The 23,795-nt window shown below is 40.5% G+C and overlaps 1 protein-coding gene across 1 annotated transcript; it reads right to left on the bottom strand.

Moving 5' to 3' along the window:
- Positions 1 to 21,595: 21,595 nt before the first annotated feature.
- LOC132301211 (uncharacterized) lies at positions 21,596 to 22,737 on the bottom strand. The gene is made up of 2 exons (XM_059798486.1): positions 22,699 to 22,737; positions 21,596 to 22,372 (listed from the first exon to the last, which is right to left on the bottom strand). The coding sequence occupies exons 1-2, from the start codon at positions 22,735 to 22,737 to the stop codon at positions 21,596 to 21,598; spliced, it is 816 nt and encodes a 271-aa protein (XP_059654469.1).
- Between the last annotated feature and the right edge of the window lie 1,058 nt (positions 22,738 to 23,795).

Below are 23,795 nucleotides of genomic sequence, written 5' to 3'. Positions count from 1 at the left end.
TTTCATATAATGTGCAATTTAGGCTTCTAAGTGTCTTTATATCCTACACAGGTTTTATATTTGAGGATTAAATGGACGGCGCGAGATGTAAATATTAATTTGCATGCCGCTAAGGATTGAGGAGGATTTAAGTACTAGTCTTTGTTTTAGTAATTTAAACGAACTAGTATGAGAGTATCGTTTAGGGAATTCTAGTATAATGTGCTCAGTTTATAATTTTGCTTATCATTATATCATGCTATGGATGTTAATTGATGGATTGTTATAATTTATGTCCTGTCAATTATATGGGAATGGATAGTTTAAATTGTTTATCTTACTCTAGCAATTTAAATGGAGGTTCTATGACTATAATCATATACTGGATGCATAATAGGAACTTGTCTATATCTGATTTCTATTATGTTGGTTTCTGGATATACTTGATGTTCAAATGAGTGTACATCATTTATGGATCATATGCATTATATGCATCGGTATAGGACGGTGGCATATTGGGGATGGATTAGATCAAAATGCTAAGTCCTGTCTCTTCATACATACGGAATGGATTAACTAAAACAGTTAAACCCTATATGGATACATGTCCTGTTAACTAAAACAGTTGAACGACATAACGGATGTTTGTTTTATTTTTCTGTATTAGGAAGGATTTATATATATATATATATATGTATATATATACTTATGGTACCGTGATATGAGCTTAAGTCTTCTGATTACAGTTAGGGTGCGTATATCGCTTCGGATGGATAATTGGACCTAATGATGTTCCTTGGTAGGTCTAGGTGTGCGTGTTACCTTCTACGTAGGTGTGATAACTATAGGCTAGTGAGCGTCCTATAGTGTGTATTTATACATATATGGACTACTTTAGTTATTGCCGAGTTATCTTGGATATATCTACGTATCGGGTTTATGTATGGATTATAATAAGATAGAACTTGTATGTGGGCCTAACCCACTCTTATTTTCCAGGTATTCGTCAGTACCAGGCTTAGAGCTTGATCGTGATGAGGCAGATACAGTAACTCACTCTTCCGACTATGTAGGACTTCCTTCATATTATAATTTGGATGTTGGTTCTGTAATTTATTTTTCATTTGGGATTATTAGGGGTCCATTGGATGGATTCCCGAGTTGTACGGATTGGATAGATTAAATCATATTAATCTATTATTTTTGGAGGATTTTTATATTTAGAATTCTTTTCAGCGTATTATTTTATTTAGAATCCTTGCTTGTTTACATATTAATTGTCTGATATCCCTCGGATCTGTGCTCGGACTTGATCACCCTTGGCTCTAGAATCGGGGGGTATCATATTTCAAACTCTTCATACATCCACAAGTCCATTGCTTCAAGGGTAAACAGGAAGAAAATATGCAGTTTAACTAATGCAGATGGTCTCATTCTTAATGATGCAAATGCAGTTGTTCAAGAAATTCTCTCCCATTTTCAAAATTTGTTTGGAACAAGCCCTCCAATCACTCATACTCAGGCTGAGCTCTCAAGATTCATCACTAAGTCAGTCCCTCCCCATCTCCATTGCATTTTGAAGTCCATCCCAACCTACCATGAGATACAATCTTGTATGCTCTCTCTAAATAGGGACAAATCCCCAAGCCCTGATGGCTTTAATACCATGTTCTTTCATCAAGCCTGGGGAATCATTAGAAGGTCAACAATTAAAGCCATCTTTGAATTTTTCAGAAATGGAAAACTACTAGGTGAAGTCAATTCTACTTATATCTCTTTAATCCCTAAGTGTCAAAACCCAACTTCCATTAATGATTACAGGCATATATCATGTTGTAACACCATTTACAAATGCATTGCAAAGCTCCTAGCCAATAAGTTACAATTGACACTTCCCCATATCATTGATCAAACTCAAACAGCCTTTGTTCAAGGCAGGAAAATAACTGATTCAGTCCTCCTCACTCATGAGCTCCTAAGAGGTTATCATAGAGATACCCCTCCACTAAGGTGTGCCATCAAGATAGACCTAATGAAGGCCTTTGATTCAGTAAAATATGATTTCACACTTAACTGTCCCTCCCATCTCAACTACCCATAGTCATTTATCAAGCTAATACAAGCATGCATAACCTCTCCATCATTCATTATTGTTATCAATGGAAAATTCAAAGGTTTTTTCAAAGGAAAAAGTGGCTTAAGGCAAGGTGATCCAATTTCTCCATTTCTATTTGTCATTATTATGGATGTTTTCACCTCAATTGTGCAAAATATTATTTCTAGAACTCCAAGATTCAAATACCACTGGAGGTGTAAGGAGTTGGGAATCACTCACCTCTCCTTTGCAGATGATTTTTTCCTCTTTTGTCATGGTGATATTACATCAGTTTCTATTCTAAAATTTGCCCTAGACCATTTCTGCACAATGTCAGGTCTATCTATTAATCTTTCTAAGAGCTCAATCTTCTATCAGGGGTAGATCCCTCCATAGAGATAGAAATCTCTAATTTGTTGGGTATTGGGACTGGATCTCTTCCCATTAGGCATTTGGAGGTTCCATTAATCTCAACATGCCTAAAAGCAGCTGATTACAGACCCTTTTATTGAAAGGATCACTCACTAGACCTCAAGATCACTTTTCTATGCTGAAAGACTACAACTGATCAAATCTGTGTTGCTATCCACTTTCAAGCCTACTGGTCAAGCATTTTTATCCTACCAAAAAGGGTTATTGATGAGCTCAACAGAATTTTCATGGCTTTCCTATGGTCTAGAATTGAAATGAAATCAACAAGTGCTAAGATTGTATGGATGATAATTTATAGACCTAAGGAAGCAGGTGGTCTTGACATCCCTAATTTGGTTACTTCTAATCAAGTTGCTATTACAAGATACATTTGGGATCTATTCACTGACAACATTGAAAGAGTTCGGATTAAATGGCGTAAAAAGTACCTTATTAAAGGCAGAAATTTTTGGGCTTTGGAGGTTCCACAATCCTGTTCCTGTAGCTGGAGGAAGATCCTTCAACAAAAATACCATGCTAGACGATTAATCAAGCACAAGATTGGCAATGACACTTCCACAAACTTTTGGTTCAATAATTGGTTTCCTGCAGGTCCATTGAGCCAGAGATTCCCTCCACATATCCTCATTGAAGTAGGTTTTGATCTCACAACCACTGTCAGCCATCTCATCTCCAACTATTCTTGGAATTTCCCTCCAACACTTTTAGTGGCAATCCCTGAACTCCTCACACTGCCTTCACCTTTTATGGAGGATGACAAATTGATTTGGGCAGCTTCTCCATCTGGATAATTTAGCCTCAAACACACTGCAGCTTTCTTATCTCCTTCCTATCCATTGGTGCCATGGTTTGATCTGGTTTGGCGCTCCCTAGCTATTCCAGAATGAGATTCAATATGTGGGTTGCCGTCCAAGGTCATCTTCCCACTCTAGATAGGAGATTAATGGCAAGACATGACAATGTTTGTACCCTCTACAATGCCAGCCCAGAATTGCATTCACACCTATTTTTCTCTTATGATTCTCCAATTTGGTCATTCTACAAGGAAAAATGTAGGATTACCACTGCAACCCTATCATGGCCAGAGCTTATTTTGACATTCAGTAATCAGTGGTCCTCTCCATCCCCATTGAATCTTCTTAGAAAGCTCTGCCTTGCAGCTCTGGTGTACCACATTTGGAAAGAGATAAATGCTCGTATCTTCCGTGAGGCAAGGTTATCCTAAAATTCCATTCGATTAAGGGTTTCCAACAGCATCACATCGATATTAAAATTGGAGATTTTCAGGAACTTTATCGCTACTCATCATATCCTTAAAAACTGGGACCTTCATTCTTCTTGTTATCGTCCTCCGCCACGACCGCCGGATTAAAGTCTCAAAGCCAATGAGCTTCGATTGCCATCATGGCTTACTCACCGGATCTATGCCTGCTTCCACCATGAACGGTTACTTGTCCGTTACAGTTGGGTGCTTTGTTTAACTGGGCCTTAGGCTGTCAAAATATGTATTCTCCGGTTTGGGCCTCTGGGCTCCTTTGTTCCCCATTGTATGGGTTTGTTTAGGCCAAAGGCCTCCTATGTACAGTGCTGTTTCATTTATAATTTTAAATTCAACTTTCGAAAAAAAAAAAAAAAAAAAAACACTAATAACATACTTTTGGATGAGCAATTTGAGCCCAAAGTAGCAGACTTTGGCTTGGCAAAGTTCGACCCAATGGGACCCACCTTGAGTTTGGAGAGAAGATTATGAAAGCGGCCCAAAAAAAATTTAGTGGAGATAGGTTTTCACCCATGATGTAACTGACATGGCACCGATTCTGAAGTGTTTGATGACATGGCAACTAACGTGGTAGGTGACTTGGCACTACTGCTAGTACCTATGTTGTGTGGCAACTAACGTGGCCCAACTACTGTGCTGACTGTTTTTGACCAAACTAGATAGGTGTAGGGTATACATGGTAACTGGGTAAACATAAGTGTGCTGGAAATCCTAGGCAAGGGATATTATAGTACTTGTGTAATCTAATAGGGAGCGCGTTGGATGTTACCGAAGAAAACATGCTTGAATTGGGATTGATAGAAATAATGGAGCAGTATGTTCTTATTAGTGGCAATTTTGGTGGGAAAAAATAATGGCAATTTGAATTCCAAGTTGAGAGTTAATATCCCACTCCTAACCAAAAATAAGGAATAAGGAAGCTTAAGAAGAACACTTGTACATATTGTTAACCTCAGTCTATACTGCTTAATACTTATATAGGTTTTTTATTGGTCTTCAATGTATCAAGTAAAATGATAGGAAAACAACATTTGTTCATTCGCAAGTTTGAGAAAATGTTGGTTTCTGTGAATGATTTAAGCAGTTGCTGAACTTGGAAAATTAATAACCAAAGGCACCTGTGGCAATTATATGGTATAAGGTTTAAGGCAAAAATTCATTTTAGATACATATATACATATACATATATGCAGAACTTTTGAATATAGGGAGGCACTGACCTATCATAGGATAAGTGGGGTGGATGCCCCCACTGGATTTTTTTATTTCCATTTTAGACTTTAATTTTTTTTTAATTTATGAAGATGCCTTCACTAAAATTACAATTCGTCCCCACTGAATTCTATTTATTTTTATTTTTATATTTTATACTTTAAATTTTTGAGAATTTATGAAAATGCCCTCACTAAAATTATAATTTGCCCTACTGAATTATTTTTTTTGCATTTTATACTTTATAATTTTAAAAATTTACGAAGAAAATCCCATTAAAATTACAAAAATGGAACCACTATAAAAATTTACCCAACAAATTAAAAGGCGGCCCCCCTCACAAAATTTTCTAGATCCGTCACTGAATATAGGTGGGTCAATTTTTGTGAAACCATAAGGTTTTTTGGGAGTACATGTAAGAACAAAAGTCTTCATTATTCAAATACTGTTTTGTGTTTTTCTTTTTTCTTTTTCTTTTTTTTCTTTTTTCTGTCCTTGATAAGTTGATTATCCTCTAGATATAAGTTTCCTTCTTTCATAAGTAATAAATGGAATAAATAAATCAATCAAACTACATAGGTTTCATCAGCGAATATTCAACCATACATTTAAAAACAAGAGATATTGATATTGTGTATGGAAGGATAGAATATGTCTTTTAAAATTGAAAAAAAAATTTAAAATTTTTAATTATTTTTTTAATTTTAATTTCAATTTCAAAACACTAATTTAGTACTTCTAAATATAACATAAATGTTGGACTACATAATTTTAGTGTTAACAAGAGTTATTTTTGAATTGGATTTAAAATATAAAGAAGCCTAATATTTACTTGGGTAATTTATACAAACCTCTTCTATGGTTTGCCATAATTACAAGCGGCACCCTTCCTGTTTCAGAAATTATGCGGACCTCCCTTACTTTTGAAAATATCCTACACGGACCTCCCTTATGTGTGACGGACAGTTAACCGAGCTGTCAAAATCACTGAAATGCCCTTAAATTTCTATGGTAAATGACTAAATTACCATATATATATATAGAGAGAGAGAGAGAGAGACGATCTGAGAGTATAGAGAGAAAGAGACGATCTGAGAGTTGACAATGCCGAGAAAATGCCGGCAAAGAAGCCGAAGCCACAGCCGCAACAGCAGAAGTGTCATGTTCCTCTGCATTCAATCTCACACACTTCCATTCATCCCTTTTTATTTTTCTCACTTCCATTCATCCCTTTTTATCTCTCTCTCTCTCTCTCTCCCATGCACATAGTTGAGCTCTCATTCAATTCAATTCATTAAGGTTTGTGTGTTACAACTAGCTCAATCAATCTTTTTCTCCCTTCCTTGAACTTACCTTTATAAAACCATGGTCCACAGTTAAGTAATTGTGTTTCTATCTGGTTCCTTTGGAACTAAATTTCAAAAACCCAAAAAAAAAAAAAAAAAAAAAAAAAAAAAAAAAAAAAAAAAAAAAGAAATTAAGTAGATTTTTATTTTTCTGCTCATTTATAAGAAGGAAAGTCAAACCCATCTTTCATTAAGCCTCTATTAGTCACTCTCCTGTATTAATTTGTGTTTGCATTGAAACTGGATCAATCCATTTTTTCCCTTCCTGAATTATATCTTTATAAAAATGTGGCCACCAAATAAGTTTGTTTCTCTTTGGTTCCTTTGGGAACCTTAATCTCAACACCCAAAAAAAAAAAAAAACAAAAAAAAAGGACAAAAAAAAAAAGTTCAAAATGCTGGAATCGGAGACAAGTACACCGACTGCATCGGCACCGGCGACATCAGGGACGCCGGGAGCTCCACTGTTCAATTCGCTGCTAGTGGACTCACTGTCTTCTCAATTCTCAATACTCAAGCTTTTCATCAACATCTATCTTCTCAATCCTCTTTCGATCTCAATTATACAAAAAAATCACAATCAAAAACCAAAAAAAAAAAAAAAAAATCAAAACTTGCAATCTGGGTATCCAAAAAAGCATTGCCAAGACATGCCTATTTAAGATCATAACTGTAAGTGCAAAATTCTGCTCAACCAATAACAATTGAGAAAAATAATACAACACACTCAAGAACAGTAAAAATAAATAAGAACAGTGTTTAGAGAAGCGTAGAATTACTTGGATCCTTTTATTGGAGGTCTGGGCCTCTATTTATATACAAAAGTTAGAAGAATTATGGTAGGACTCGCGTTGCTTGTCCTATAATTCTTTCCATATATCAATTTCTTTACAAATAGAATTCTTTCCTCTTTATAATTCTTCCCTTACTGGATTTTTCTTACACAGAACTTACTTCCTTTGATGAATCCTTTTCCTTGCAGGACCGGCTCCTTCTTTAAATGGATTTGGGCCACATTTAACTTGGTACACATGATTGCTGGTGTCTTGATTCAAGCTTTAGTAAAGCTGGTAGTTAGATAACAGTGGTTTTGGGCCAATGACCAACTCAACTTAGGCTTCTGACGAGATGGGCTTTGACCTTTATCGAAGATAAAGTTATATTTATGATGACGTGGACTGCTATTATTGGAGGGAGATTTTTCCCTCCACACTTTGCTCCCAATTCCCTCTTTAATTGGATTACGGCTCCTATTAAAAAGGGAATTGAAGTTGCACGGTTGTCTATTTTACAAAAAAGACGTTTCGAAGATTGCCCATTGCCATTCTTCCTTAAGAGATTCTTTAAGGGTTACTTTTGCTCTCACTACGTTTCTTGCATTCTTCACTTCGTCGTCTTATCAGGTTAGTTCATCATCTTTTTCTCTTCGATCTTGCATATGAGTACTTCGACTACTTCTAAACGTATAGAGATCATAGATTCTGAGTCCACTCCCTCGTCTTCCCCTAATCTCATTAAGGTTCCCCCACCTAGGGTTTCGAACTTTCCTAAACCTGTAAGTGACTCGGCTAATCAGCCAGGTGCTTCCTCGATCCAGGCTGAAATATCCACCTCTGGGTCGGACAATATCCTCACTAAGGAAGAAAGAAATGCAATTCTATCTATTCAACGCATCCCGTTCTCCATTAAATCCGTAATGAAAGAATTTGAGATTCCCGAGGGAATAGAAATTGCAAAGTACCCCAAAGGCGCTGATTTTTGCGCTGGCGAGGGCGTCGGAGAAAACGAGTTGCTCCTCTCTGTTAGGCATCTCAACGCTCTTAGGTTCCCCCTTCATCCCTTCTATCATTTAGTCTTCAACAAATTGGGGATTGCACCCCTGTAAGTAAACCCTAACTTCCTTCGAGTAATCTCAGCACTCCTCATTCGCCGGTGGCAGGAGAGTCTTGACCTGACTCTGGCTGACTTGCTGATTATTTATTCTATTTCTAAGCATGGAACCGAACCTTGTCGTTTCTTTTTCACTTCCCCCTTGCACCAAAGGATATGTACAGACCTTCCTACTTCTGAGAAGAAGTGGAAAAAGAGGATGATAATTGTTAAAGGGAAATGGGCCGTGCCCCAATCGAGCAAACTCCCAATCCCTCGCAAGTTCGGGAAGTTAGGTATAGAACATCTTCCCTTTCTTCATGAAGAGTGCTCGGGCTGTTTCCCATGTCGAGTCTTATTATTTCGATATATTTATGAGTTTCTTGGTGTTTTTTCAGCAACATTTCCTTCTTCGGCTGCCAAGAAGAGGCTTTCCTTCCTAGAAAGGCAGGTCTGGAGCAATCTTCCCTCGATTGAGAGCTTACTCACTTCTGCGAGTCTTAAAGTAGTTGCTTCCAGAGTTGTAGCCGCTGATCTCATGGACCTCTCACTTCCATCATTTAACAGCTTCCCCATGACTGAGGAATAAAAACAAAGGGCTGAAGCCTTGAAGAGGAAAGTTGCACAGAATGCTCCGTTAACTATATTGCGTACAAATGAGCAGGAAAAGGAGATTAACGAAGTCCCTTTGAACAAAAGGGCAAGGCTGAACTCCTTTTCAACCGCGAAATCCAAGGGTGCTTCCAACCCAAAAAGTAAAGGGAAGAAAACTGAAGAGGTTAACTTGCCGAGGCTGGAGCACCTTGGACTCCTTCCTTCTCGAGGGCTGACAAGTCCATCCTCCATGTTGGTGATTCTATGATCACTGACCCATCTGTAGCACTGGCGGTTGCTCGGGGAATGTGGCTTCCCAAGGATGAAGAAATTATCGACAGAATGGGGTTGGAACAGCTACTCCCATCTGCCCCTGTTCGAGCCATAGAGGTTTGCTCCGTCCTTCATTTCCATTGTCACAATTGCCTTACACACTTTCTTACATTGTTATTATCTCATAATGCAGGGCTTGTATCATACTATGGCCCTCTGTGCTACTGTTGAGGCTCAGTCTCTTTCCCTTAAGAAGCTGGAGAAAAACCTCAGTAATTATGAGAAGAAGGCATCCCATGCCATTGCCAATGCACAGATTGCATATGAGGCTCGGGATGTTTACAAGAAGGGTTTGGCTACTTCTGATGCCAAAGTTGAGTCGCTGGAGGCTGAAGTCCAGCGTTTGAATGATGCTCTTAGCACCTACATCATTGCAGGGAGGCAGATGCAAGGTCGTTACTCTAGTTTGGTGCGCTTATCTAGCGTTAAGGCCTTCAGGTCCGGCTTCAATCAGGGTTCAGGGGAAAAGACAATAGATCCCGAGGCTTTTGATGTCCATATGGGAGTGTCTTTCCCTTATGATGAGGGTCCAAAAGCTCAGGAAGCTGAAGTTCTTTTTGCCGAGATGGTGAAAGCTCATCCTGAGGTCCCTTCAGCTCCAAGTGTCTCCACTCTTGCAACTGGCCCATCAAATCCTCCACCTGCAAGTCCAGCTGTGGTAAATGCTTTTGAATCTACCCCGTTTGATCCAAAGAGGAAGTAGGATCGAGTAATTTTTTTGTAATGAAACAACATTGGGAATGATAGATATGAATGATATAACCATGTTTCTTAAGCTGTGTCATTTTTATTCTGCTTCGACTGAGTATGCTTGTATGCTTTTAATATTGCACACACTTTGTTAGATGAGATTATTTTTAAGGAAAGTACCCTGCCTGAGATTCCGAAGCAAAATAAATAAGATGTGAAGAAGAGATCTCCTCTAATGGTTTATCTGATAATAGAGGATTGTTTTTTCCCTTTGGTGATTTAACCGTTAAGGGAACCCTTCTTGAAATGGATTTGTGTGAAGCAAGTATATTTATACTTGTTTCTTCTTGTAGTTTTTCAATATGGGACAATCTCATGGCTTATATTACCGAACTTAGAATCAGTGAATATGAGCGTAAGAGTAAGGTTTATTGAGCCGGACACTAGGGATCCGAGGCGAATAAATTACTTCCCGGCGCTGAGCCTGAGGGGAGGTTTGCCGAGCCGGACACTTAGGGTCCGAAGCAAATAAATTACTCCCCGGCACTGAGCCTGAGGGGAGATTTGCCTAGCCGGACACTTAGGGTCCGAAGCGAATAAATTACTCCCCGGCGCTAAGCATGAGGAGAGGTTTGTTTGTTGAGCTGGACACTTAGGGTCCGAGGTGAATTAATTACTCCCCGGCGCTGAACCTGAGGGGAGGTTTGCTGAGCCGGACACTTAGGGTCCGAGACGAATTTATTACTCCCCGGCGCTGAGCCTGAGGAGAGGTTTGCTTGCTGAGATGGACACTTAGGGTCCGAGGCGAATTAATTACTCCCCGGCGCTGAGCCTGAGGGAAGGTTTGCTGAGCCGGACACTTAGGGTCCGAGGCGAATTTATTACTCCCCGGTGCTGAGCCTGAGGGGAGGTTTATTTACTAAGCAGGACACTTAGGGTCTGAGGCGAATTAATTACTCCCCGGCCCTGAGCCTGATGGGAGGTTTACATATATTTTTCTCAAACAACTTATCATGAGGCCGAGGATTCAAAAATGATAGGACGCCAAGAAAGCGAGTAACAGTGACTGTGAAGTTCCCTATTTGTTGACTTTGGAGACTTTACTCCATTGATACTCCCTTCTTAGCAACCAAATGTAGTGGACTACGCATATATTAACCACATTTCTTTTCTATTTCTATCTGATGTGCGACATAGATTAAATTTTGTCAAAAAGGTCAGTGTAAGGAATGCCTCTGGTATTGAGCTTGACAGCCTTTAATACCAGTGGGCCCTCCTTACACCGCAATCAACTATTTGAATATTCCCATATATAACAGAATGTAACACATACTTTTTTGTCGATGTGGGATAGAGAGTTTTAACCATAGGCCATAACTCATGTTTTTTCTTAAAAATCATTGTGATGAATGCTTTTTAATAGCTTGCTTCTAACATTGCTTTGCATAAAAATTGCATAGTGCAACTTGGCATGCATAAAAATTGCATAATGCGACGTATGCATAAAAGTTGCATAATCATAGAGTAGTATGGCCCTCATTTTTATGGAAAGAAATAAATGGAGTAGAATTGTACTGAATATGATAGAAGCAAAATAAAGAAAAATTTGGCTGACTGTGGGCATACTCAGCTTATTTCTGAAAAATTTGTAGCAAAATTGACAAACTTATCTAATGGAAATACCTTTAAGGTGTATTGCATTCCAAGGACGCGCAATGGGACGTCCGTCAGCTTCGGCCAAATGATATGCTTCTTTCCCCACTACTTCGGTAACCCTGTAGGGTCCGGTCCAATTAGGTTCCAGTTTCTTTACATGAGCTGTCTTTTGCTTCAAAACCCAATTAGGTTCCAGTTTCTTTACATGGCCGATTAAAGTGGTGATCTTAGGTAGTCCGGCATATACTACTTATATCCAGGTGGTTAATGCCGCCTTACAGCTGCCAGATGAGGAGTGATTACCGGAAGTCCAAGGGAGATAAGCGGACTAACCGAGACTACCAGACAGGGGAGAAAGGAAGCAGCAGTGGTGCCAAGTCCAATGATCGGGGCAGATTTCAAGGACATCAACCTTGGAAGAAAAACAAAGGAAACCTAGATGTGCAGAGGGATGGAGTCCCTAATCAGGGTAGACAAGGTGGGATACCTCAGACCGGACAGGAACAGTGGTCGGGAAGTCAACAGAGGAGGCAGGCAGGTCCTTTTATGGGACGTTGTTATCACTGTAGAGAGATTGGGCATCCGGCCAAAATGTGTCCCAAAGCTAAGCAGGGACAGTATGGGCAGCCGAGACCTAATCAGCCGTTACCTCTACCGGCCCCACCGATGCCACGTGGGCAAGTTCAGAATTTTCCGGCACTTCCAGCACCACCATTTCCTCCGGGACAACCTCCACAGCAATTGCATCATGGCAGAGTTTATAACTTCATGCCACAAAATGCACAGGCTCCTCAGGCTATTGAGGGTATGTTTTCTATACATGGTAGAACTGCTCGTATACTGTTTGACACTGGTGCATCACATTCTTTTGTGTCTAGATCTTTTGTTATCTTATCTGGTATGACGACTCAGTTATGTGACCAACCTCTTAATATTTATACACCATTGGGAGTTGGCACAATTTTACGAGAGTATAGCGGTGATATCCTTATAGATATGGGCCGGCTTCGATTTCTTGCAAATTTGTTAGTGTTAGATATGCATTCGTATGATGTTATACTTGGGATGGACTGGTTATCTCAGTACCATGCTCAGGTTAACTGTTACGAAAAGTCTATTGTATTTTCCATACCAGGACAGGAGATGTATCTTCTTGTTGTACCACAACCTGATAGAGGGCCTAGCACTTATTTATTCGTTCTTGAGGAGGACTCACAGGAAGCGACTGCGGTATCTCTTGACAGCATCCCTGTAGTACAGGAATTCCAGGATGTATTCCAGGAAATTCCAGGCTTGCCACCGAGTCGAGAGATAGACTTCGTTATTGATTTAGCTCCAGGCACTACGCCTATTGCTAAGGCGCCGTACCGAATGGCACCAGTGGAGATGCGAGAGTTGAAAGATCAAATTCAACAGTTGCTCAGCCAGGGATTTATTCGCAGAAGTACTTCACCATGGGGAGCACCAGTACTGTTTGTAAAGAAGAAGGATGGATCTCTTCGTCTTTGTATTGATTACAGAGAACTGAACAAGGTCACTATTCGCAACAAGTACCCGTTGCCCAGAATTGATGACCTGTTTGATCAGTTGAAGGGAGCTACTTACTTCTCAAAGATCGATTTGAGGTCTGGTTATCATCAGCTACGAGTCAGAGAACAAGATGTTCCAAAGACAGCATTTCTCACGAGGTACGGATCTTATGAGTTTCGTGTTATGCCTTTCGGTTTAACGAACGCTCCAGCTGTCTTTATGGACTTGATGAATAGAGTATTCAGAGAATACTTAGATCAGTTTGTCATTGTTTTCATTGATGATATTCTGGTTTACTCCAAGTCGGAGAAGGACCATGCCAGACATTTACGCACAGTATTGCAGACACTTCGAGAACATCAGTTGTTTGCGAAGTTTGAGAAGTGTGAATTTTGGCAGAAAGAGGTCAAATTTCTGGGACATGTAGTGTCAGAAGAAGGGTTAGCAGTAGATCCAGCCAAGGTTGCGGCCGTTATGGAGTGGGGACAGCCTACCTCACCGACAGAGATTCGCAGTTTTCTGGGATTGGCGGGGTATTATCGCCGGTTCATCCAGGGATTTTCCAAAATTGCGGGTCCACTTACTCATCTGACTAAGAAGAATGTACCATTTGTATGGGATGATTCTTGTCAGGCTGCTTTTGCTGAATTGAAGAGTAAGTTAACTTCTGCACCTGTCTTAGCCACACCTCAGAGTGGAATCGAGTATTTAGTATTTACCGACGCTTCTCTGAAGGGTTTGGGTTGTGTGTTGATGCAAGAAGAGCGACCAGTTTCTTATGGGTCTAGGAAGCTTAAGCCTCATGAGCTTAATTACCCGACTCACGACCTAGAGCTCGCCGCAGTGGTTTTTGCCTTGCGTATTTGGAGACATTATCTTTTGGGGGAGACTTTTCGATTGTTTAGCGATCATAAGAGTCTACAGTATTTGTTCACACAGAGGGAACTGAATATGAGACAGCGCAGATGGTTGGAATTCGTGAAAGACTATCACTTCTCTATTCAGTATCATCCAGGGAAAGCGAATGTTGTAGCAGACGCACTCAGCCGCCGACCCTATGTCAGCCTTTCAGCTTTGTTTACAACAGAGTGGGATGCTTTGAAGACGGTTGATGAGTTAGCAGACGCTTTTATGGCATGTGTGGTAGTAACTCCTTCTATCATTCATCAGGTCATTCAAGCGCAACTCTCAGATCAACAGTGTATTGATCGGGTTTCGGAGTTAGCCTCCGGAGATGTTCCTTTTTATTCTATAGGGACTGATGGAGGATTGAGGTACAAGGGACGTTTAATTGTGCCTTCAGCTGATAATTTGAGAAATGTTGTGATGAGAGAGACACACACTTCTCAGTTCTCTGTACATCCAGGGGGAGACAAGATGTATCAGGACATGAAACGCCAGTTTTGGTGGGCCGGCATGAAAAGAGATATAGCTATCTTTGTCTCTAAATGTAGTACCTGTCAGATGATTAAGATTGATCATCAGAGACCGCCAGGATCGTTACAGCCACTTCCCATACCAGAATGGAAATGGGAAAGTATTTCCATGGACTTTATAGAGGGATTACCTACTTCACAGTATAATCACAACTCTATTTGGGTCATTGTTGATAGATTGACCAAGTCCGCTCACTTTCTGCCTGTTCGGTCAAACTTTACGTCAGAACAGTATGCTAAGCTGTATATTGCAGAAATGGTGAAACTTCATGGTGTACCATTGTCCATCGTATCAGATAGAGATCCGAAGTTTGTATCAGGATTTTGGAGGAGCTTTCAGCAGGCTTTGGGTACAGAACTATATCTTAGCACTGCTTATCATCCTCAAACAGATGGACAGACTGAGCGAGTTAATCAGATTTTAGAAGACATGTTGCGGGCATGTGTTCTTGATTTTAAGGGCAATTGGGAGGAATATTTGCCGCTTTCAGAGTTTGCTTATAACAATAGTTATCAGAAAACTATTGGTATGGCACCATTTGAGGCTTTGTACGGTAGACCGTGTAGGTCTCCTGTCTGTTGGCTTGGAGTTGGTGAGAACAGCTTTTTGGGTCCTGAATTTATTAAGGACACGTCAGAAAAGATCGCTATCATTAGGGATCGGATGCGTACAGCTCAAAGCAGACAGAAAAGTTATGCTGACCGTCGAACTCGTGCTTTGGAGTTTAAGGTTGGTGATCAGGTTTTGCTTAAGGTTTCTCCTATGAAGGGAGTAATGCGGTTTGGGTCAAAGGGTAAGTTATCGCCTCGTTTTGTGGGTCCTTTTATGATTACAGATCGGATTGGGGCAGTAGCTTATCGTCTGGCTCTACCAGATAATCTTCATAGAGTACATAATGTTTTTCATGTATCTATGCTGCGAAAATTTCTACGGGATGAAGATCGATACCAACACATTGATGTGGGTGAGATTGAGTTGCAACCCGATGCAACCTATTTGGAACAACCTTACTGTATTCTCGATCGTAGGAATCAGATACTGCGCACGAAGACTATTCAGTTAGTACGTGTACAGTGGAGTCATCATAGTGCTACAGAGTCTACTTGGGAACGGGAAGATATTATCCGCGCCAAGTATCCAGAACTTTTTAATACAGGTATGTAGTGAATTTCGGGGACGAAATTCCGTTATTAGGGGGGGAGAATGTAATACCCCGTAATTAATTAAAGAGTTTAGTGTATTTAAATTCAATTATGTGTGGATTCCGGTACCTATTATTGTGCATGCTTCATTGTTATATTAAGTTCATTTAATGGTGCATGTAAATTAATTGTGTATGTTAAAATAGTAAATTTATTCATTTAATTGTGCATGTATTATTATAATTAATTTTATTTGTTGATTATGTTTAATTAAGCAATATTAGTTAATTAGAATATTATATTTGTGTTATAAAGTATTATGATGATATAATATATTATTTTGTAAATAACAATAATAATAATTATATTAGTTTAATAATAGTTATAATAATAATAATAGTATTAAACCAAAGTCATGATGAAATTAGAGATTAGGATAGGATTGCATCAATGGTTATGGTTGGAATTGAAGCCATATGGTTGGGAGGATGGTTAGTTGATGAAAAAATAAGATATTTGTAATATTTATATTATATATTTTGTATATAAATTAACTAGCTTGCCTTAGAAGAAAATAAAAGGGAGTTAGAAGCAAAGTATAAATTCTAGAGAGCTATTTTATAAGAGTGAAAGGAAAAGAGAAAGAGAAAGAAGCTTGGACCGGTGTAGGCAATTTTACCCGACTACGCGCAGACCGGCGGATTTATTTTAAATCCAAAAAGGCAAGTTATTATCTACTTTTCCCCTTTGAATTAATAAATTAATTGTTTAGCTTATTTTTATGCATGGAGCCAAGGTTAGGAGGTTAATAAATTATTAATTTTATTTTATTAAATTAATGGAATTTTAATTATATAGGATGGTATATATTTATTTAATGTCCTATGAAATTAATAATGGCTAAAAATAATTAAATAAGACTTTAGGGATTTTTCTAGAATTTTCTAGATTTTTCCGGGCATTTTCTGCAATTTCCGGCGAGTTTTCCGGTCGCCGGCAGTGGGGGAGACAACCGGAGTGATCCGGTGCAACGCGGCGCACCATAGGAGGGTGTACGCGCGCATCCTGGCCATTAGTGGAGTCTGATTGATCCGGTGCATCGCGGTCCATGATACCGCGGTACACCCGGATCAGGGAACGTTGGATGGAGGAGATGCAGGTGGATTGATCCGGTGTGGCGCGCATGCAGGAAAGCTGATGCAGCCAACCAACCGGAGGACGCCGCGTCAGCAAGGCACCCTTAGTGCGCGCGTGGCAGCGCGTGCGGGCGCGTGGGACTCTCCAGACGCGCGTGGGAGCGCGTGCGGGCGCGTGGCTGATGCCAGACGCGCGTGGAGGTGCGTAGGAGAGTGGGAAAGCTTGGCTGCGCGTGGGGAGGCTCTGGGAGGCGCGTGAGGGCGCGTGTGGGGTCCCTACAGCTGCTGGAAATTACCAGAATACCCCTAGGGCCTGTTTTGTAAATTCCAGAATCTTAAACTTGGATTTTTAGGTACTGTGTTGGTATTTACGGGTTTAACGGGCCACGAAATTATTATTTTAACACCCGTTACTTATTCTTATGACCGATTAATCTTTTCTAAGCATTTATCGGCTCGTTCACAGCACGGATACTAATGTGATTTATTTAACGACATTGTTAAATGTAAATAGTGTTATTATCGTATTAAATGGTATCAAACATTACTGTTAAATTAAATAAGGCCATGGTTTTAGTCAGATAAATTATCCAGAATATCTTATGGGATGTTTATACTGTTAATTGATATATAAACCATGATTATTATGCTGTGTGCATTTCAGGGAATAAATGGACTGTTTATTATGTCGCATTTATATTGTATGGATGTGTTGCCATATAGAACCATGTGAGCTGGCTAATAAGTTTAGACTCATTTATACCTTATGCATTCGTTGCGATAGACAGATGTGTGGCTGTCGGGGTATGTGGTTTAATATTATTGGCATGTGTTGCCTAATTGACATACTCGGTATATTTCTTAATATTGTTGGCATGTGTTGCCTAATTTATATGCTCAGTATATTCATCAGTACTTTGCGAGGTGTTATCACTGTGTAGTTCGTTATAGTCTGTGTTGTCAGTACCGTGCACCATGTATAATAGCTGATTTCCCGGGTAGGGAAAGGCGACACTTAACCACCTAGTGTGAGTCTAAGTGATCACCGTCTATTCTGGTTGAGGTCATGTTATACATCGGATAGTTCCCGTAGGATGTATACAGATATAGTACTCATCCGATTCATAATGATTAATTTATTTGATTCTCTGATTTGGGTCATAGTAGAGAGGACTTGCTCGTGGGGTTGACCCACCATTGTTGTTATTTCAGGATACGGTCAGTATCCGTTTCAAGGCTGAGGTTAGCAGTGTGGGACCATCATCCGAACTCATCTACTCTTACGATCCAGTGCAGGGTAGAAGTTTTATGTAATACTTCAGTTTCAGTTTTTATTTACTTTTGACGTTGAACTCTCAGGGTTATATTTAGGGATCCCTGACGTAGGATTTCCAAGTTGTAATGAAGTACTGTATTAAATAAAGGATGGATGGATGTTGAATTATTTAATGTTCCTTTCCTGTCTAAATTCTTTTATTTCCATCATTTTGTATTCCATGCTTGTATATTGCCAATTGTTTTTGATATCCCTCGTTTTTCGTGTATAAGCCTGATCAACTTATGCGTGGAAAATGTGGGGGTGTTACAACCATTACTTCCTGCGGAGGATTAATGCTGGGCTCGTCCAGAACGTCAATCGGCGCAATCCAAATCAGATCCTCATTTGAAGATGACGCTGATGTGGCCAATTGATCTGCTTCGGCATTCTCAACATGAGGTACCTGATAGAATTCGATCTGATCGATTCCTCATGCAACGTTCTCTACAGCTTCTTTATATGTTTTCATTCTCTCCTCTTTGGGATGGTACTGACCTGTCACTTGATTTATAACAAGCTGTGAGTCACTTAAAACCTTTAAGCAACGTACCTGGAGACTGCTAGCCAATCGAAGACCAGCAAGTAATACCTCGTACTCGGCCTCATTGTTCGTAGCTGGGAACTTCAAACAAATAGATTGCTGCAGCTTGGTGCCTTCGGGTGTTGACATTACAATGCCTACTCCTGCAATTGCTTGATTTGAAGAGCCATCGACTCGAAGTTCCCACTGTGGTTCAGGGTGTGCCAGCTCTTCGGGAGTATCTTCATACTCGAGAAGAAAGTCTGCTACGGCTTGTCCTTTGTGCGACACCTTTGTCTCATAAGTTATGTCAAAGGAACTAAGCTCGATAGCCCACTTGATAATTCACCCAGATAAATCGGGCTTAGAGAGTATACCCCGTATAGGATAGTTGGTGAGTATCACAATGCTATAAGGTTCAAAATAATGCCGAAGCTTCCTCTTGGCATAGATCAAAGCTAAGATGACTTTTTCTGCTTTACTATATCGCGTCTCCACATCTGTCATGGTCTTACTTGTGTAGAAGACTGGATATTGCCTCTTTCCTTCCTTTCTAATCAATACTGCACTTGTTGCTATATTAGAAATTGCCAAATACATAATAAGAACCTCCCCAGGTTTTGGAGCGGATAGAATTGGTGGTTCAGCCATGTAACCTTTCAACCGACTGAGGGCCTCCTGCTGCTGAGGTCCCCATATATCTTTATACTTAGATCGTATAGCATCGAAGAATGGTTTACACTTATCCGACAATCGGGATATAAACCAGCTGAGTGCTGCGATCCGACCAGTAAGAACCTGGACCTCCCTGTGATTTTTTGGTTCTTGATTCTGGATGAAGGCCTTAGCCTGAGCCGAACTTACCTGTATCCCTCTTTTATTCACTATGTGGCTGAGGAATTGACCTGATGATACCGCGAAGGAGCACTTGGATGGATTCAACTTCATGTTGTACTTCTTCAAAGTATTGAAAACTTCCTGTAGATGCTTCGGATGATCTTCTTTCTTCACACTTTTAACCACCATGTCATCTATATACGCTTCAACTGTCTTTTCCAGCAGATTATCGAATATCTTGTTGACAAGGCGTTGATAAGTAGCTCCAGCATTCTTCAGTCCGAAGGGCATGACCCTGTAACAATAAGTCCCATTTTCTGTAATAAAAGTCATTTTTTCTTCATCTTCCGGGTTCATTGAAATCTAATTGTATCCCAAGTATGCATCTAGGAATGTCAACCTCTCGTAACCGGTGGTAGCATCAACCATCTTGGGCAGAGGGTAGCTATCTTTAGGGCAGGCTTTGTTGAGGTTGGTATAATCTACACAAACCCTCCATTTTCCATTCTTCTTTTGTACGACTACCACGTTCGACAACCACTGCGGATATTGCACTTCTCGAATGAAACTTGCTTGCAACAATTTGCTCACTTCTTCAGCTATAATGTAATTGCGTTCAGGGGCAAATCTTTGGTGTTTCTGCTTGACCGGTTTGAACTCCGGATCCACCTTCAGGCTATGGCAGGAAACTGTGGGATCGATCCCTACCATATCCGAGTGATCCCACGCAAAGGCATCTGCATTGCTCCGGATAACATCAATTAATGCCTTCTTTTCTTCGAACATGGAAGAAGAGCCTAGATAAGTGACCTTCTGAGGGTCGCCAAGGATAACTTCCACAGCTTCGAGGGTCTCCTCGGTGGGCTTCGCAATTTCCTCTTCCACCTTTTCCTTAAGATACTTGGGCAGAGGGATCTATAATTGCTATTTGGGTCCAGTTTTGGAAGCCACACCTAGTTGTTGTTGAGTCGACACCCTCTTCACCTCAACTTGTGTCAACATATAGCATTCCTTCGCTGCGACTTGATCGCCCCATAGATTAATTACTTCTTTCCCGTCCGGAGATAAGCACCGCATCACCTGGTGGAGGGTGGACGGAACTCCTCTCATCCGATGTATCCAGCCTCTTCCCATGATGAGATTGTAAGAAGGATGGATCTCTGTTAAAACAAAGTTCTCCTTCAGAGTCCTCTTCGCCGCGGTTACGGACAAGTCTATTACTCCAAGGGGATCTACTCTTGTGCCATCGAATCCCATCAACGGGCTGGAGGTAGGTTGAATAGATGATGACGAGATCTCTAACTGATCAAAGACCGTCTTTGTGATTATGTTAGCGCTACTTCCTGGATCTACCAAAACCCTCCTGATCATACAATTAGCCACTAAAAGACTGATGACTAATGGATCCTTGTGGGGGAGTTGCACTCTGGATAGGTCGCCATCTCCGAATCCAATACTAATGCTACCCGAATGGATAGCATTGACCGAGGATATCTTCCTGAGCTTGTGGGTCGCCCTCAATCTGGATCTGTATACCTCCTCGGACTCTTGATCATCTTCAAACCTGCCATGTATTGCGTGGATGACTTTTACTTGCGTACCTTTTACCTTACGGGGATAGACCTCACGGGGCTTTACATGCTCCTTTGTCATGAGATAATCCGTCAACTCACCTTTGACGATCATATTCTCCACCTGTCACCTGAGGGATTAGCAATCGTTGGTTGAATGCCCATAATCTCGATGATAAACGCAATGCTTGCTTTTGTCCCTTTGCTCCAGGGGTTACTTTATTGGCTGTGGAGTTGTGAACTTCGTCTTATTCTTTTGGAAGAGCCGAGCCAAGGTAGTTCGGAGATGTGTAAATCCTTCCTCTACCTTTTGCCTTTTTTCAAGTGCCTGGGTGACCGGCGTTGAAGAACGTTGGCTTTTTTGAATCTTTGGAGTTGGAATTCTTTCTCGAGGCTTGTTTTCCAGTGTCACGAGGGTAGCATGCTGCGCTCAGTGGGCTATATTTTCCTCAAGCCGAATGTAGATCTGGGCCCTGGCATTTAGAGTCTGCATGTCGGGAGAAGAATACTTGACTAGGGAAGTGTGGAACTTCGTCCCCTGAATCATTGCGAGTTTAAATGTCTCTATAGCAGTTGCGGGATGACAATCCGCTATTTCTGATGCCTCCATGTTGAATCTTTATAAGAAATCCTGCAATGTTTCCCCCCTTTTCTGCCTTACGGTGAAGAGGCTGGCAATGCTCTTCTTTTGCTTCTTATTTCCGCAATACTGTGCCAGGAACATAGTGCATAGAGTTACGTAATCCGGGATGGATTTATGCGGTCTATTCCTGAACCACTCTAGTGCTGCTCCTGTCAAACTAGTAGGAAAAACTCTGCACATCCAAGGGTCATTACGATCATCTAAAGCCATCTTTTGAGCATAATAATCTAGGTGCCGAGAAGGATCCCCTATTCCATCAAACTGGGTGAAAGAAGGCATGGTGAATTTCTTGGGCCTCTCAACCAAATACACATCGTCAGTGAAAGGATTTTTGATCAAAGAATTTTTGTGTTCTATAGCCATCTCTGCAGGTGTCTGAATCTTTAGGAGTCTCTTCTCGTCAAAGGCATCCTGAACACTTGCACCATCCGGGATTCCATTGGACCACACCGTAAGCTTATGGCTGGATTCGACTTGCTCATCCTGCGTGCGACGAGGGACGTTATCTGAAGCCGCAGCCTTGGATCTTGCCTTCCGTTGCTGCTGAACCTCATTCGGCTGAACCTCATTGGGTCGTGACCCATTAGGTGGAACCCCATCAAGCGGAAGTCCAGTAATCGGAGGAATATTCTGACTAGGGGGTGCTGCCGTGTCACCCACTGGTGGCGGTGGTGCCAACTGAGCCAGTATCGTTTGCAGAGCGTTATTCTGCTGTTGAAGCAAGGCGATCTGAGCCACGCTTGCTTTGTTTGCCTAACGAAGTACGTTAAACTAGTGCAGAAACTCTTCACGCATCTTTTGCATCAACTCCGTCTGTTGATCTGCTGAAAATCCTCCGTTCGACATTCTGGATGGTAGCTGCAAGATTCACTTGTGAAACAAAAATAAGAGTGGGAATATATTTGCACACGATTCCCACAGACGGCGCCAAAAAAAGTGTGGAGGGAAAAATCTCCCTCCAATAATAGCAGTCCACGTTATCATAAATATAACTTTATCTTCGATAAAGGTCAAAGCCCATCTCGTCAGAAGCCCAAGTTGAGTTGGTCATTAGCCCAAAACCACTGTTATCTAACTACCAGCTTTACTAAAACTCGAATCAAGACACCAGCAGTCATGTGTACCAAGTTAAATGCGGCCCAAATCCATTTAAAGAAGGAGCCAGTCCTGCAAGGAAAAGGATTCATCAAAGGAAGTAAGTTCTGTGTAAGGAAAATCCAGTAAGGGAAGAATTATAAAGAGGAAAGAATTCTATTTGTAAAGAAATTGATATATGGAAAGAATTAGAGGACAAGCAACGCGAGTCCTACCATAATTCTTCTAACTTTTGTATATAAATAGAGGCCCAGACCTCCAATAAAAGGATCCAAGCAATTCTACGCTTCTCTAGACACTGTTCTTATTTATTTTTACTGTTCTTGAGTGTGTTGTATTATTTTTCTCAATTATTATTGGTTGAGCATAATTTTGCACCTACAATAACACTTTGTAGTACAAAAACTTAAAAAGTACAACTTGGGTAATTCAAGAAATGTAAAATTACAATCTGGGCATCAAACAAAATAATTACTTAGCAAGACATAATCAAAACACTTCCAAATTTCAGAAATTGAAGAAACTACGATGTGGGTAATTAAAGAAATGCAAAATTATGATTGATCAATGACTGAATTTTGACTATTCAACAACTCACAAGGAACAGGTGTGTGTGTATATATATATATATATATATATATATATACACACACACCTGTTCCTTGTGAGTTGTTGAATAGTCAAAATAGTATCATGAGATTGACGGGTTTTGTCTATAACAGTTTAAAGTCAACGGCTGCTGCTGGCAATCGACAGGTAATTGACCAAGGGTGTAAAATCGACAGGTTGTCGAACAAAAAAGCGGGCGTTAACAGAAGGTTGCAAGAAATCAATTGGTATCGATGAAAATGATTGCACGAGGTCGACGAGCTTTGTCAACGATTGTATTAGATCAACGATTGTATGAGGAAATCGCCCATCGATGTTGACAGACGGTTTGCAAGAATTTAACTAGCGTTTGATAAGTGCTCCAATGGTCATCGTGAACACTGGTGGCAAGAAATCAACCAGTGTTGGCGATTTTGGAAAAAAACAGCTACATGAAATCGACAGGGCTTTGTAGTACACAATTGACGGGTTG

Source organism: Cornus florida, unplaced genomic scaffold (assembly GCF_030987335.1).
Source record: "Cornus florida cultivar Cherokee Brave unplaced genomic scaffold, ASM3098733v1 CherokeeBrave_3.0.0_Hap2_Chr03, whole genome shotgun sequence".
Taxonomy (NCBI): Eukaryota; Viridiplantae; Streptophyta; class Magnoliopsida; order Cornales; family Cornaceae; genus Cornus; species Cornus florida.
This window is presented reverse-complemented; position numbering and strand designations above follow the sequence as displayed.